At 43.3% G+C, this 16,262-nt stretch overlaps 1 protein-coding gene across 1 annotated transcript; it reads right to left on the bottom strand.

Annotated features, from left to right (window-relative positions):
- Positions 1-5,394: 5,394 nt before the first annotated feature.
- On the bottom strand, positions 5,395-16,082 carry dync2i1 (dynein 2 intermediate chain 1). The gene is made up of 23 exons (XM_071526019.1): positions 15,972-16,082; positions 15,684-15,737; positions 14,812-15,538; positions 14,652-14,719; positions 13,768-13,989; positions 13,586-13,651; positions 12,529-12,597; positions 11,949-12,180; positions 11,721-11,835; positions 11,327-11,456; positions 11,058-11,169; positions 10,885-10,979; positions 10,663-10,792; positions 9,746-9,918; positions 8,952-9,114; positions 7,853-7,966; positions 7,306-7,367; positions 7,146-7,197; positions 6,897-6,957; positions 6,477-6,576; positions 6,206-6,337; positions 5,744-5,967; positions 5,395-5,615 (listed from the first exon to the last, which is right to left on the bottom strand). Exons 1-23 carry the CDS (start codon positions 15,984-15,986, stop codon positions 5,444-5,446), a joined length of 3,288 nt encoding a protein of 1,095 aa, XP_071382120.1. The 5' UTR covers positions 15,987-16,082; the 3' UTR covers positions 5,395-5,443.
- Between the last annotated feature and the right edge of the window lie 180 nt (positions 16,083-16,262).

Genomic DNA, 16,262 nt, shown 5'->3' with positions numbered 1-16,262 from the left:
TCGGGAACAGGGTCAGAATTAAGAGTGCAAAGGAGCTGTGAATACAAAATGAGCATAAAGAGACATTTGATAGGTGCTTTGCAGCTTTGGCTAGAAAATGTCTCATCCATCTATCCATCCATCATCCAGCCAGCCAGCCAGCCATCCAGATCAGTAAGTTACCCTTTGTTGGTACTCTTGTGGCAGTAAATTGGCACAGTTCATCCTGTACAGATCCCCTCTGATGCCCAGGAACAAGTCTCCTCCTAACCCACTGTAAGCCATGCACTCAGGCTGTGCACTCAGCTGGAGTGTCCTGGAGGGGTTACACACACAACTAGACATATGGAGACATTGTTTCTTCTGATTTCTGAAAAATGAAAGACTTCTAGGGCTGAAGAGCTGGGAAAGCTGTACACGTTAAAAGGCTACGGCACATATACTGGAACAAAATCGAAAGCTGCTTTAATACTGTCATGCAAAGGACCAGTGGCAAGTAATGAGCTCCAACCTGATGAGGCGATTCTCCTTGTTCCAAATACGCACAGTCCCATCCAGACTGCCAGAGACAAACACTCTCAGCTCAGGACACACACACAGGCCTGCATGAAAAACAAACACACACCCACACCAGCACACACAGAAAACACCATATCAGGTAATCAATTCATTAGTGACGCTAAAATTGTCCTCAACACTGCGGCTTGCTGTCTCTGTGACCTGTGAAGCAGTCTGAATGGTCCTCCCCAGGCGGGTGATCAGCCTGGCTCCGGCTGAGCAGGTTGAAGTGCATCAGGCTGTAGGTGGCGCTGTGGGGCTCCTGGAAGGCCAGGGCCAGCCGGGGCCCCAGCACTGCCAGGTGGAGCAGAGGCTGGCCGCAGTACAGGCTCAGGTGTTGGCTGAGACACTCCTGGGCGTAGGGATCCACCCTCCACACCAACAATGTCTTGTCCTCACCTGGGAGCAAGAGGTGGAGCTTCACATCATCATTCATCATCATGATCATCGCCATTGTCACCATTCTCAATCATAATAACTCAACCAAGTCAAGCATACAAAGGCCATAATCCAGAACTGGTGTGTACCTGTGGTGAGCAGGCAGCTGTTCTCAGGGTCTGCCTGCATTGTGGTGACTCTCTGGCCATTGTGTGCAGGCGTCCTGTACAGGACCTTCCCATTACCCAGTTTCAGAACGCTCACACAGCCTCCACTCTGGCCAAGCATGACCAAAAACCTGTCTCAGGCACATAAGTACAATCAAATCCGATAAGTTACAGGCTCTTTGGCACCATAGCATATTTACTTTGAAATGTACTGGAAATTCTTTCACGATCATTTGCCACTACATTTTCAGAAGAGGGGGATTTGCTCTTTTGAAATTATACATGTTATCATGTACTTAAGGTGCGTGTTAGAACAGTAAGATATTGTTGGGTCAAAACCTCTTAACTCTCTCTCTCTGATTTTTGTGATTTTCATTTCTTAACTTCAATTGAAAGATTACACATTCCTCTATGGGTTGAGAAAATTCTCTCTGAATGAAACTCTTTCAAAACCCACTGGATAAACTCTAAAATGCATGGTGGTCAAGCTGATAACAAGGATGTTTTTCTTAGCTCCTGAAAAGTTGACATTTGAGAGATGAGGTTTTCACCCGACAACAGCGGTACGCTGATAAAGGCCCTAAACAGTGTGACTGTGATAAAAGCGGAGGCAGAAGAAGTGGCTCACTTGTTCTTGGTATCATCAAGCGCTGCCTTGTTCCTGTGACTGTGTCCTCTCTCCTCCTGCAAACCCCTCCACTCCTCTAGGGCTCTCTGGGTTTCAGCCACAAAACTGTAGAGTACCAGGCAGGAAGCTGGTCCAGGGCTTGGCAGATTCTGGGCCTCATAATCAGTCACAGAGTCCTCCTGCTGCCAGGGCCCCAGGCCTCTTCCCCGCCACTCCTTCATCAGCGTGACAGGATTGGTGAGCGTGTTGGCCTGGAGCACCGTACCCGCCTCCGTCAGGGCCAGCAGGATCTCTTTGTGCAGGCAGTAGTCGGCACACAAAATCCTCTGCTTTGCTCTGAAGGAAGTCAGCACTGCTCCTGTTTCTCCGGCCACCAGCGTGACGTCACTGTCCCCGCTGACACAGACCGCTCGGGCGGGGTAGGGGGCGGGGAAGGGTGGGACGAGGATTTGTCTCAACGGCAGTCCTGCATCCCCTCCCAGTTTACAGTGGAGGGTGTACAAGCTGCTGATGATCCAGAAGTCTACTACCTGGTGAGAGAAGGAGAAGAAGGTGCCTCCCTCTCCAGTGGCTCCCATGTACAAGGGGGGGCTGCCCTCCTCTGTGTGGACACACTGGACCTCGTCACCTTCCTCCAAATTCCAGCAGCGTATGGTGCAGTCCATAGAGGCTGAAATCAGCATGCCTAATTCAGAGCAGTAGAGCATGGAGTTCACCACACCTGGACACAGAGACAGATACAAGAAAACAGAAAAAACTCAATGTTATGTCCATACAACATAAAGAGATAGAGAGAGAAGACAGACAGACCAATGGAGTGGTGGGTTTTAGTCATTTCTTTACCATTATGTCCTACAAAAGCCATATGAAACTCCCAGTCTGGATCCCACACTCTAATGGACAGGTCTTGAGATGCAACGATCAAACAGTCCAGTTGAGAGCAGTACACCACTGCTGTGATATCACTGTAAAACAAAATTTGTTAATCTTGATGCTCAAAAATGCAAATTCCAGCTCTCACAGGCTGTCAGGCATCACCCTCCACCACCCCACATCACATCACGCCCATACACACCGTAAGCAGAGATCCTTCTTGTGCTCCAGAACTTTCCCGGCGTCGAGGTCGACCACGGTCACAACTCTGCCGCACACAGCGAAGGCTCTGTGGGGCCAGTCGGACCGCGGGGGTGCCAACGCCATCTGAGTAAAAACGCTGCGCCGCAGACCCTCCACTGTCTTCACCTTACACCTCATGTGCATCACAGACCACACACACACGTTCCCCGCCCCCGCAGTCACCAGCTCTGTGGAGTGCTCTGCTGCCTGACACACACGGATGTCCGGGGGCTCGTGGGCAGCAGCCAGGGGGCGTAGCTCGCTGTCCAGAAGTGCGAAGATGGGCCCCGGACCCCAACCCACCAGACAGCCAGACAGCTTAGTGGAGGTCAGGCCCGTGAAGGGGAAGGGGGCCGAGCGGGACGGGGAGCTCTGCTGGCGGCCGTCAGCCTGGTGAAGGCGGGCTGTGTTGTCTGTGTGGAGAGTAATGAACGCTGCGGCAGCCTCAGAATACATCATGTAACGCACGGGGCTGTCACAGGAGAAATGGCGTAGGAGGTGGAGACCGTGAGTGAACACTTGGTGCTTGGCCTTAGAGTGTGCCACCTAGAGAGAGAGAGAGAGAGTATATAGTGTGTTAAGACCTCTGAGCGTACACACAGCAGGTCAGCATTCTATTAATAAAAGACACACACTACCTTGTCCGTAACCTGCATCATTTCACGGCCGAGCAACTTCCACTTTCCGAGTGTATTTCCAGTTGATTTCCCCCTCTCTTGAGACAGCAGCCCCAGGGAAGAGAGAGCTGCTGCTGCTCTCTCCCTGACACTCTCACTCTCCTCATCCGTCTGCTGCGAGGCAGGAGACAACATCACCACCAGCTTCTACTCTACTCTCCTCTGCTTCATCCACTGAACTTTTTTTTTTTTAAATTAAATTCTCTTTTTGCTGGTGGTTATGTTGCACTTGCTAGTGCATGACACTCTACACAAAACAAACAAATAAATAAGAAACAAACAAACAAAAACAAGTTGTTAACTTTAGCTATATGAATGCATGGTGGTGCTGTTTTAATGTTATTTTCCTGTATGCTTAGCAAGTAGTTAACAAATCATAGCTTATCCCATTTGGTGATACATGCAGTGATGAAGTGGTTAATTAAAAAGTGAGTAAACTGACATCCAGTTAGTGATCATATGTCAAACAACCACCATAACCTATAAACAAAACAAAAAATCAGTTGCATTTTTAGAAAACTATTGTTGTTGTTTTTTCTCCTTAAAAGATCTATTCTCATGTAACAAGATGTATTCTGAATTTATGCTATAAAGGTTGATGTTAGCCTAAAAAGGTGGGCAAACTATATTCTGGGTTTACCTTCCATTACATCCCTGGATACGTTAAGTCTGTAGTCTAGGTCGTGTCAAGTTTTCAAACTTTCATTAGTCGTTCGCTGACTTGATGTAGGCTAAAAATAGGCGAATCAAAACAGAAAATACTCCACTGACCTTCCGTGATCAATTTGCAAATGGATTTGCAACGTAGTTTCACGTCCCATGTTGGCTGAAATTAAATTCAATCTTTTGCTATCTAGTCTAGATTCCAGACGTCGGAAGAGTACTCAATCTTCGTTGCCAGGCAACGGGTCGCTGCTCGACAACTTGCGGCAGGTCAGACTAGTTTGTAGCAAACAGAAGTGTTTTTTTTTGTTTGTTTGTCTTTTCTTAAGCTTGCAGTTTGCTCCTTTTTTTCCCTCAACGACAAAAAAGAAGATAATAATACCCGACAAAGTGGCCCAGTGGTCAAGAGCGTCCTTCAACCAGACCCCACAGGCTTATATAAAACACAAGGCTTCTATGAGCATATGAATTGGACATCTACCCTTTATATAGATTTTTGTTTAAATCTTAAGTCTTATTTAATTCAAACAAGGTTTTACAATATCATCTTTGTTTTTCTTGAAAACTGTTTTTTTTTTTTAGCACTGTCGCACTTTTGTTGAACATGGTAGAAAATGTAGATCAGTGCATAGTGGGACACTTTTCTATGCAACAGAGTTATACCCTGCAAATATATAAAGACGATATTTTAAGGTTGTAGAGGGGGTGGTTTATAGTCTTAATAATTGACAAGTAACATTTCCATTATTAACAGTAGACTCAATTTAAGTTTGCCATACTAGAGCATTTGTATCCATGTTATGGACTGGAGTTGTAAGTCACCAATTACAGAAAGAAATGTCATTATCATTAAAGTAAAACACACCCACAGATATGCTCAGTTTATTGTATAAAAATTGAACGAGACAAATACAAATATTTTATAGTAATCAAAAAGTATTCATATTTACATCACACCCAGACTTATTTACAAGTTCAGTTTGCTGCCCTTATTCAAAATAGAGAATCTTTGGTATTTAGTAACATTATTTTGATTGCAATGTTAATATGTATTTTTCCAGCTATGCAGAAAAAATGTGTTTTGTGGGATATGAGTGAACAATGTGGCATCAAAAGTAGAAGAAAAACATAAATATTTTACATATACATATATATTGACTATGAAGAGAAAACAGATTTATAAATTGATCTTTATGCTCATCTAGAGTTAAACATTCTGTACATTTTCAATCAACACAAAAGCATGGTCTGAACACAATCGTATCAGATACACTATTTCAGAAGGCTTCATTCATCATACTCTCCAGCTTCTCCTCTTCTGCAGAACTGGGCACGGTGAAACTCTTTGTGAAATACTGCATCTCTATTGTTCCTGACTCATGTGCTAGTGCTATTCCTGAATATGTGTTTTGTTGTCCTGAGTCTCCAAAGACAGCCATAGCTGTCACCCTGAGAAGAGGAAAGACAATGTACAATGCATTATGTATTACTACATAATAATCTAGCGCTATTTATACATTTACTGCAGATTCTTTAGACAAAAACACACATCCATCATTCTGTCTGTCTGGGATTACCTGTCAGCACTCATCCTTTCAGTAATGACAGGCTCCGAGTCATTTTGCAGCAGGTCCCATATGTGGAGGTTAGAGGCTGCATCCAGCACACAGAAGACTGCAGGCCTGGTCTGGGCCCACTGCAGACAGACCACCGGCTCTCCAGCCGTGCTGCTCTTCCACTGCGCCACAGGCTGCTCATGGCTGACTGCATGCAGCCTGATGCTGCCGTCCCCGCAACCCACCTGGCACACGGGCAAAAGACGATTTCACACAATGCACATACACACACGTTTGAAGCTGTGTAATTATGTACTCTGGAATGGACAACAATTACAACACAATGTAGGATGAAAGCAGCTTCTGGGCCTCTGAGCACAACACTAAATGCCTGCCAGCTCCATAAGTGCTGTTGAGAAGCTGTCCCTCTCCTTCTGAGGATCGCACAAACATCCTTTTAGTGTTAAACAGTTGCACTCTCACCAAGAACAAGTTCTGCCTGAAGGGTGAGAAGTGGATTGAGCAGACATCAACAGGTCGGACTCCAACCTCCTGAAACCTGTAGAACTTTGGCGGAGCCTTCAAGCCGTGACTGGTTCCATGATTGACCAGGCCCTACGACAAAAATCACATTGGTACAGTGAGACAAAATCAGACAGTAAACAATTGTGGGACAGTTTGGCGCATACTTTGCTGAAAATTTTAAGAGGATTAATGTGAAAAAAAAAACTATGAGAGACAAGAACATGCTCACCATATTAGTGCCAATAAAGAAATGATTGGAGTCAGTTGGAAGGAATTTAAGCAGAAGTGTTTGTGATGGGCCTGTTTTCATTGCATCTCGTGGGGATATCCTGAAGGGCAGAGAGAGAGAGCAAAAGAGAGGGAGGGAACGCCCGTCCCAGAGGTCAGAGGTCAAGACCTTCCCAGCCAAAAACAAACAGTGCAACGGTGGAATACGACACTGCATCACATTCACACTGTACATATACGACCGCAGATACACTGGCATCAAACAGAGAGGTGACAACAACAACAGCGCACACGACATAACAAACAAGATCGTATGACCCGCACAGAGCAGCTGTGTTCCACTGGGCAAAGACATTGGGTATTTTTGGCCCGCTGGCTGGCAGTGATGAATGATCACTACAAAACTATCAATCCATCTCACCTCTCAGCAGTGAGGAGGGAGGAACTGTGAAGCAACTTCACTTTGCCCCCAGGCCTGAGCCCTGCAAGATGGGGGAGAGAGTAGAGAGAGACAGAGGGGGGGGGAGAGAGAGAGAGAGAGAGAGAGACAGAGAGAGAGAGAGAGAGAGAGAGAGAGAGGTTGAAGTTGGTATTGCATGTGTGAGAAGTGTGAGAAGGACAAGTACGTTCATGGAAAAAGAAGGAGCGCATTCAAATGTGACTGACTCACCCAAGTCTATTTGGGAGCCTGCATCGTTGGCTTTAGGGAGTTCCACCACCACCTAGAGGGAAAGATAGGAAGTCACGCTGGTCCATCGTGGCATAACTTTGGAGCTTGCATTAAAAACAAAAATAAATGTCTAGCATCTACTGTGAGTTTCCCAACCTACCCAGAGATTTAAAATGCCATTTTCATCCAGAGAAGCCAACTGGAATGACAATCCTGATGATTCTGGGTTTTGAAACAGAATAACACTTAGAATAGAAAGCCAACTCTAAACAAAAGAAACATAGCACATGGTAGTGTATATGGCACAACCATATACACTACCAGTCAAACGTTTGGACACACATGATTGAATGCACAATGCTTTTCATTATCTTAAAGCCATTTTGATCTAAAGGCTTATGCTTAAATGCTTGAAATTTGTTTCTTAGACAAATATAAATAGTGAAGTTGATGCCTATGTATGAATTTCTTTCCAAAGCCTTTGCCTTTCCATTAAAGGCAAAGGGCGGCTACTTTTGATTTGTTTAACACTTTTTTGGTCACTGCATTATTCCACTTGTGTTAATTCATAGTTTTGATGTCTTTATTATTATACTAAAATGTGGAAAATTGTAAAAATAAAGAAAAATGTGGTCTCTCCAAACTTTTGACTGGTAGTGTAGTTTCACTGATATTAATGAGGGTAATATTTTCTGTTCTTCCTTTACCTTCCTCAGATGCCAACAGCGGGACCTCTGGCCTCTGTCCCCCTGCTATAGTGGAGGGGACCACTTCCACAGAGCCCACCGAGGACGAATGACCTGAGCCGGCCAGCACGGCGTCTGTGATGACAAGGTGACAGATGAGAGGGTATCAGCACACCGTGAATCATCAACACTCTTACGTAAGAAAACAGACCTCTGAACTTTCAGTGAGAGAAACACAGGCGCAGGGTGGGGTGGTGTGTGTGTGTGTGTGTGTGTGTGTGTGTGTGTGTGTGTGTGTGTGTGGGGGGGGGGGGGGTTGGGGTGGCGGGGGCACAACAGTCAAGAACAGCAGACTCATCTAAGTCACGATGTTTGCTGCTGGTCGACCTCTGCCATTCATTTTCTGCGAGGGTTGCAGTGCAGACAGCAGAACACACAACAGCACAGAATAACAAGTGCAAGACTGGGATGCTTTATATAATCAAAATAAACAGCGTCTGTCAGTACCATTGCACCGATGTTCAACAATCATACAGGGAGAAATCCATCAGAGAAGAGGCAGAGGTACCAATTTCTCCACCAACAGTAGACTCAATAGACCAGAATGCAATGGAGCCACAACATGTTTTGAGTAAGGGGTGCGACTCTTTGTTTTTTCTCGAAGGAGGGAAAACTCTCGCTCTGCTGTCATATCGCTATTGCTCTCTTCACAGTTCACGTCCCTTATCTGGGGGTTATCAAAAGTCATTCTGGGAAACATACGAAATCACTTAAATAGAAGTAGACGAGGCAGGTTGAGGGAAAGTGGGTTCACTTGATCACAAAATAACTCTGGAATGTATTAAGCATCACAGATTGATGATATTTAACAGTGTAACAGAATATGCAAGGGTGGATTTTTCCTTCAAGTAAGGATTTTTCCTCCTAATGGTAGAAGGTAGAAGGTGAAAAGATTCACATAAAACAGTGGCGAATGAGAAATTTGGAGTGAGATTGTTATATTTTTAGTATGTCTTATCTCTATGTTTCAAACAGTGACGCATGGACAGGACTCCACCAGTCAAAAGTCTATGAAACACAATAGATTGAATTCAGATGATCACGACCGTCTGTGACTTACCGGTGGAGAAGGTGGGGTGTCGGAAGGTCCACTCGTCATCCCCTATCTTCAGGCAGTAGTGGGTACTAGCGTGCTCCCTCAGGTCCCACAGCACCACAGAGCCCACCGACGTGCCTGCAAACACCAGTACGGCCTTGCCAGGGCTGAAGCAGCAACACCGCACCTGGAGCACAGAGCATTACGATTATTATCACTTGTGTATAGAAGTGGACTGTGGGGTGATTTCGGTTCTGCTGCCGTTTGCTGCTGGTTTGCTCCTGGGCCAATTCCAGGATCAGTTTCAGTAGGTGTTGCATTTTTAGAACATCTCTTTTTTAGATATTTATATCATGATATATGGAGAATTACTGCAGTTAATTTACATTTTTTGGGGGCAGGCTGAGAAATAAGGCAAGATGATGAATTTTCATTGTATTTAATTTTTTCTCACAGTGGAGGCACTTTCTCGGGGCCACTGCAGCTAAATAAATGTGAAGGAAACATATTATTATTATTTTTTATGGTAAAATCAAAGTTATGCTCACTTACACCTGAACAAAATGTAGATCTCTAGTCAATACAGTTTACTGGTAATACGGTTTACAGAGCCTTATCAGCAAAAACCTGAGATGTGGAAGTAAAATACTAGTACATGTGCAAATAAATACTAGTCTTGCTCATGTCAGGTTTTGATGTCTCAGTGACATCCTGAAAGCAAGTTTCAACATTATATAACATTAGATATTGTTTATTGTCATTCATCACAAAATTGGACCCAATTTGCTGAAACCGAACCACAAACTGAAAAAGATTACCTCAGACTCATAGACAAGGATCTTCTGGGGTCGGGAAGGCTCCCAGATGTTCCAGATGCAGATGATGGTGCAGCTGTCGAGGCGCACGGCGCTGGGCTTGGCTGTAGGGCTGTGGACCGACATCATGGTGTGTCTCTGGACCTGGGAGAAGTGCACCAGGCTGACGTGACGACCTGCAATCAAGAATCAAAATTGATTGTCCCAAACGAAGAGCTGCCCAGATACTGAAATCCCATAGGTTCAACTCTAGATCAAGGTACGATTTCATGGTTTTCTCCGCACTGTTTATATTGTATTGTACAGAAAAGGCAGCAGGGTGGTGTAGGGAGTACAAGTCGACAAGCATGAGACACGGGGTCCCTGAATGAGACACTGAAGCCCCACAAGGTCAGGGTGGTGAGAAGAGAATTTCACTATTAAAAATCCTGAAGGGAAAAAAAATAAGCTCAACAATCTCTGCCTGTGATTGAGCTTGTCTCAGATGACGGGACAAAAATAAGTTACCTCTAATATTCTTATCTGTCTCATAGGAATAGTTAAAAGTCATGTGGCTGGATAGACCTTACTGCTAATCAGGTAATTTTGTGAGTTGACTCATAGGATCAACAAGACTTATTCTCACCACAGAAGACCATGGCAGTGAATGCATGTGTTAGTGTCACTATGCTAGTATATTTTGAACAACAATAACTAATGTCCTGGTGAAACAACAAGGTACAGATCATAACATGTACTTGCAACTGCATGGTTTTCATTTGGGGTCCATGCTGTGCTGCTGCTTCCCTCTATACTCTCTTTCCTGTTTCTATTCGTTATAATCTGCTACGGACAACTAATAAAATACTTGTGGGAATAGGGTGGACTGAGGCTAGGATTACTGTTGAAACAATGGGAATATCAATGGTTGTGATATGTACCATAAAGAAAAGGCAACTTAGTGTTGATCTGTAAACTGCCATCGCTGAAGGACAGCGTGTCTGTTTGAGTCCTTAGCTTCCTGAGTGATTTTCTCTCAGCTCGATCCTCTTCCAACAGCACAACCATCACCTGGATACAGACACAACACACAACAGGACTCAGTATTGGCGACAGGTCTCAAAGGGAGCTCAAAAGATCTGTAACCGTAAAAAAATAAATACCTGTGAGGCTGAGTGTAAAAACGTTGCCAGACGTTGTGAATCAATGTTCATTTCACTTATGCTTTTATCTCGTGCCTCTTGAGAAAGATTTGGATCTGTCACAACATGGGAAACACCATTAATGAATGCACATGTAAACAAAAGAGTTGAGAATTAGCTTGGTGTTTCCTTACCCCCACAGGCTCCACTGCTCTCTGCAGGATGCTGCGTCCACTTCTCACACACCTCTATCTCCTCTGTCTGGATGTCCCGGTCTGCATTGTCCTCATTACACTGAACGTACGCCTGACAAGGAAGAATTCCTCATGTGTTATTTAGACACGGAATAAGCCTTTTTTTTTTTTTTTACTGAGAAAAATTGTTGCATCATGGAATATTTTTCTTTTCTCTTTGATAAACTGAATGCAGGTATGTGTGTAAATGAAGGGAAATGAACACTGACCTGTTTGGTGTTTGCAGTTCCAAAGCTTTTGATGTACATGTCATATTCATTGACAGGTGGCAGATCCAGAAGGGAGAATGTCATTGAGAAATCCAGATCAATTAAGCGAAGCAGCTCCGTACTGCGTTTCCTGCAGTCACAAAAAAGACGTATTGGATGAAGTCGCCCCAACAGTTTCATGTACTCTACAAAGCTCTTGTAGAAGCACTGACTAAATAACACAACTTTGAAAAAAACATTACAAAAGCGCCCCAAACCAGATACAATTTTGCCAATATTACTATAATACAACATTACTAACAATATTAGCCAATATTGTTCCATGTGTATCCAATCATATTAGGAGATTTAATTCCCTGTTTAACGTGAACATCTTCTGCTCAGTCTAACCTACTTCTGTTTGTTGGCAACTTTCTTGCTGACTTCACGCTGCTTTGCGGCCACAAAGTCGATAAACTTCCCACGCTGAGAACCTCTACTCTTTCGTTCTGTCTCGTTCTTGTCAGACCCTGTCGACAGAATAGTGAGAGAAATTTGGATAAATTGTAAAATGTGCAAACGTCAGATGCCCCAGTTAAAAGATAATAACTCTCAGCAGACAGTATAGAAGTCAGAAATGTACCTCTGGACCATTTAGGCCTGTCTTCCTCCTCTGTGCTGGTGCTTCGTCTGGTCTGAGCTGTTCCCACTCGCTCGTTCTCCTCATCCATGGCTCTCTGAATCGCCTTGATCTCCTCTCTCTTTCGAGTGGTAAGCTCCTCCCGCTCTTCTCTCACCTCTGGATGCTGCGGCTCCTTCTCATCCTCACCTTCACTGGCACTCTCATCCATCTCCTCGAAATCCTCCTCGTAATCCTTTGAAGAGAGAAATCCCACTCATTCCTCATTCAATACAATATAAAGTTTGACAAAAAATAACAAAATGACTAAGATGCTACGAACATAAAATTTGCATCTTATAGGAATAAACATGAATGTACTTATTGCTAAAAACAAGGTTCCTCATGACAAATCAGATACTCACCACTTTCTTGAAAAATGAATCCATTTAGAGCATGCAAAAGTAAAATTAAACAAATAAAATATAAATGTCAAAACGAAAAAATTAAACATAATGAGAAATTATGAAAAACCCCATTACTTACTAGAATTAGGTACTAACTATGTAGCCTATTTCACAATCAGAAGCCAGTATTATTTTACCTCAAAATCATCTTCATAATCCTGTTCACCATAATCCTGGTCTTCAGCCAAATCTTCATCGTTGGCAACCTGCAGATGTGATATATATACATATATATGTAAGTATGCAATATATATACTGTATGTTGATATATATTGAAGTAAATACATGAACATTGATGAATCGGAAAACATGCCTTGCTTGAAGATAGTAAAGACTAAAAGTGGAAGAACAGACTGTGCACAGCATGCAGTACATACAGTAGTTGCTTGATAAACCAATCAAAGTCATCACCACTTCCCCAAAGCCCCCAATCAGAAAATGTAGATATTTTTAGTTGAAAGTGGGCTTGCTATGAACAGCCATGATCTGAAATTTGAAGATCTGAAATTTGAAGATCTGAAATTTGAGATGTGAAATTTGCTGATTGATTTCATGGCGGCAGCGGAAAGAGTACACTTAAAGGAAAAATCCATCCCGGAATACTCTTGCACTGTTAGATATAATCAATCTGTGATGTTCAATACATTCCAGGAGTTATTTTGTGATGAAGTGTTGTTTAGTGTTGGGTTTTTTTTGGTGCTGGGAGCTTTTAATACAGTGTGCGGATTCTACCTTTTCTTCTCTGTTAAAACTGTTTTTGATCCAGCAGCTGTAGAAAGTTTTTTTGGATGTGCGCACTTTTTTCTACTTTTTTGGTGTTCCCACTTTCCTTCAACCCGTCTCATCTACTTTTATTTCAGTTAGTGATTTCTACGTTTCCCAGAATTACTTTTGACAAGCCTCAGAGAGGGATGTGAACCTGTTGCTTTCAATCAAAGGTGGGAGTACGGGCGTATTTACATAGCTGGTAAAAATTACTGCAATCAAACTCCATTGTAGCTGCACTAGAATTATCTCAACATGATGTCATGTGATCTACGTTTGGCCAGTTATCCACGGGAATGATAAATACACAAAATGGGCCCAGAAATGCAAGGTACATCACCAATAGCTGTTTTTTTTTCTGTGGTTAAGTGTTTTGGGTGGATTTTTCCTTTAAGTGGCAGAGCAGGTTCATGAAAACGAGCATCTTACAGGCTCTTCTGTGTCTCCTACATCTTTCACACTAGCTGTCAAGGGCTCAGATAGCATCACTACTTCCTGGATCACAAAAAAGAGACACACAGTAGAACAAATTCATAAAATCCATCAGAGAACCATCAACAGAAAGGCTATGGAACGCTCTTGTAAAGATTATAAAGGCAAGCAATACCAACCTTTGTTTCTGCAGTCTTAGTCTTATGACTATGACTTCGGTCAGAGGCTGGTTTCTTGGTGCTGGTCCTGTCTCTGTGGTTCCTCTCTGGGTCTTCCTCCTCCCGCTGCCTTCTCTCCCTGTGTTTATCCTCTGCTCGCTCTCTGTCACCACGCTGATGACCGTCTGACCCCTTCCAGTCTCTCTGCTCCCTGGAGTCACTGTCATGCCTCCGCTTTTCATCCTGGAGAGCACAAAGATCCCCACAAGATGGCTAAGAAGATAGATTTTTCACACCGAAAAAATCAGATTATCTTCAGACCCAACCAGGCTGTCCCACACAAATTTACAAGATTAGGGGTTTTCTCAACAGGTTTTCCTGCAGCACACTGATCTTGAAAATTTGTCAACTATTACTGGATGTAAAATACTGTTGTGTGCATCTACCCTCTGTGGGTTCAATTGTCAATCTAGAAATTCCAGACATTAATTTCTTCATTTGATTTGAAGATTTTGGTGTTCAGTATGATTTATGCTGATAGTCCCCCCTACTAACTACTAACATATCTCTCTAAAAATACAGATAAACATACAAATATCAGAATATGTGAGATGACAGGGGTCTAAAGCCATAGAAAATGTGTAATCGTATGTATATCAGGACAGTACAACATTTTTCCATACTTTTCCAAACTTTTGTGCAGTTTCCAAACTTATCAAGGCCTGGAAATGACCACAATATCTTTCCACACATTTATATTTCCAGACCTGTGTAGGAACCTTGGGTATAGTAGGATTTATCTTGAATAGAGCCAAAGCGGTTTGTATCTTAATGTGGTTATTTGTTTATCTCTTTCTTCAAATACACAACAGAGATAAACAGTTGACATCACTGAAGATGCTTACATGTTGCCCTTTCTCTTTGTGCCTCCTTTCTTTCTCCTCTTTGTCTTTTCTACGTTCTTCTTTGTACGCTGAAATCAGAACAATAGAAATATTGGCGTCCAATATTTAAGCATAACCTGTGAGTATGGCAAGCTAGGTGAACACACTGCTGTAACTTTACCTCTTTCCTCCCTTTGTTCTGAATGCTTTCTGTCCGCATGCCTCTCTCGTCTTTCTCTGTCGCTCCTTTTGTCTTGGAATTCATCTCTGTGCCGTTCGCTTTCTTTCAGGTGCTCTCTCTCCCGGTGCCTGTCTCTCTCTCTCTCTCTCTGCTCTCTGTCGTGCTTTTGTGCCCGGTCTCTTCCTCCTTCCCCGTTGTCCTCATGTCTCCTTCTCTCCCTCTCACTCCTGTGCTCTCTGTCCCTTTCTTCTCTCCTCCTCTCCCTGTCTCTCTCTTCCCTCCTTTTGTCCCTGTCCCTCTCGTCGTGCCTTTCTCCCTCTCTTATCCTCTCTTTCTCCTTATCTCTGTTTCTTTCCTTGTCCCTCTCCCTCTCCCGGTTCTCTTTTTCCTCTCTATCCCGCCTCCGCTCCCTATTCTCTCTGTACTCATCGCTGTACTTGTTTGTTTCTCCTACTCTATCTCTTTCTCTTCTCCTCTCTCTGTCTCTCTCGTCCTTATCCTCTCTCCTGTCCCTTGAGCCCTCTTTCCTTCGATCTAGATATCTGTCTTTTTCTGCATCTTGTGGTTTTCCTCTCTCCCTCGTGCTGTCCCGCTCCCTGTGCTTGTCTCTGTCTGGTCTGGACTCCTTGTCTGGGTCTCTGTGGCGTCTCTCTGCAGACTCTCCACCCCTGTGTTTCCTCTCAGTCTCATCTCGCCTCCTGGCATAGTCATCCCCATATCCTCCATCCTAAAAAATAAAAAAGAAACACATTGGTATCATTGGTATATAATTTTGAATATTATTATTTTCTGCAATAAATAAATACAGCTCCATCCAGCAACTTTTGCACTGCTTTAAATTTCTTTGTCATGCCAAACTCGTAGAAACTTACCCTGATGTGTCTTCTTAGGTCTTCTGGTTTCCAAGTGTCTTCCTTGGATATTTTCTGAATAAATAGATCCCCATTCATTTATTATCCATTTCAGTGTAGCCTACTAGCAAGGCTACCATAGATATTTCATTATGACAATAAGACAAACAAGCAAATTTGCAAGATAACGTTAATTTACTAAGCTAATGTTAGGTAACACACGAGACAGGATACTTTCTAGTTAAAATAACAGTCAGAATATTTCCCAGCTTTAGCCCACGTACGCTGAAAACAGAGATAATGTATTACCTTGTCACTATGCATGTTCTCATCGACGCTTTTTTCACTAAAACGTTTCAGTAATCGATTAAAATAAGCTTATAGATTTGTGTTGACGCCGCCATGATGATGGACTTCCAGTACGCAAGCGCAGTTGGTCGAAACCAAGGAGAACGCGTCACATCGGCTTGACAACAGCCTTATTAAACAGTAACAGAGCAATCGCTGGAATCAACAGCCGATCACCATGGAAACTGTCTATAAATATACATGTTGGATCAACCTCTTTTAATTTTTCTCGCGTACGTGATTTTAATTAGT

The sequence above is a fragment of the Centroberyx affinis genome, unplaced genomic scaffold (assembly GCF_046629955.1).
Source record: "Centroberyx affinis isolate AG114_WGS23_722 - 3 ecotype Tasmania unplaced genomic scaffold, CSIRO-AGI_Caff_v1 ptg000109l_1, whole genome shotgun sequence".
Classification (NCBI taxonomy): Eukaryota; Metazoa; Chordata; class Actinopteri; order Beryciformes; family Berycidae; genus Centroberyx; species Centroberyx affinis.
The sequence above is the reverse complement of the archived record's forward strand: the minus strand, read 5'-3'. Positions and strand labels throughout refer to the sequence as shown.

Bases quoted from the DNA above. Each gene is read 5' to 3' on its own strand.
- dync2i1 (XM_071526019.1), bottom strand. The intron at 9,919-10,662 runs GTACATATCACA...TCTTGATTGCAG, and splicing joins TAAGTTGCCTTTTCTTTATG to GTCGTCACGTCAGCCTGGTG. The intron at 7,198-7,305 runs GTAGGTTGGGAA...CTTTCCCTCTAG, and splicing joins ATGGCATTTTAAATCTCTGG to GTGGTGGTGGAACTCCCTAA.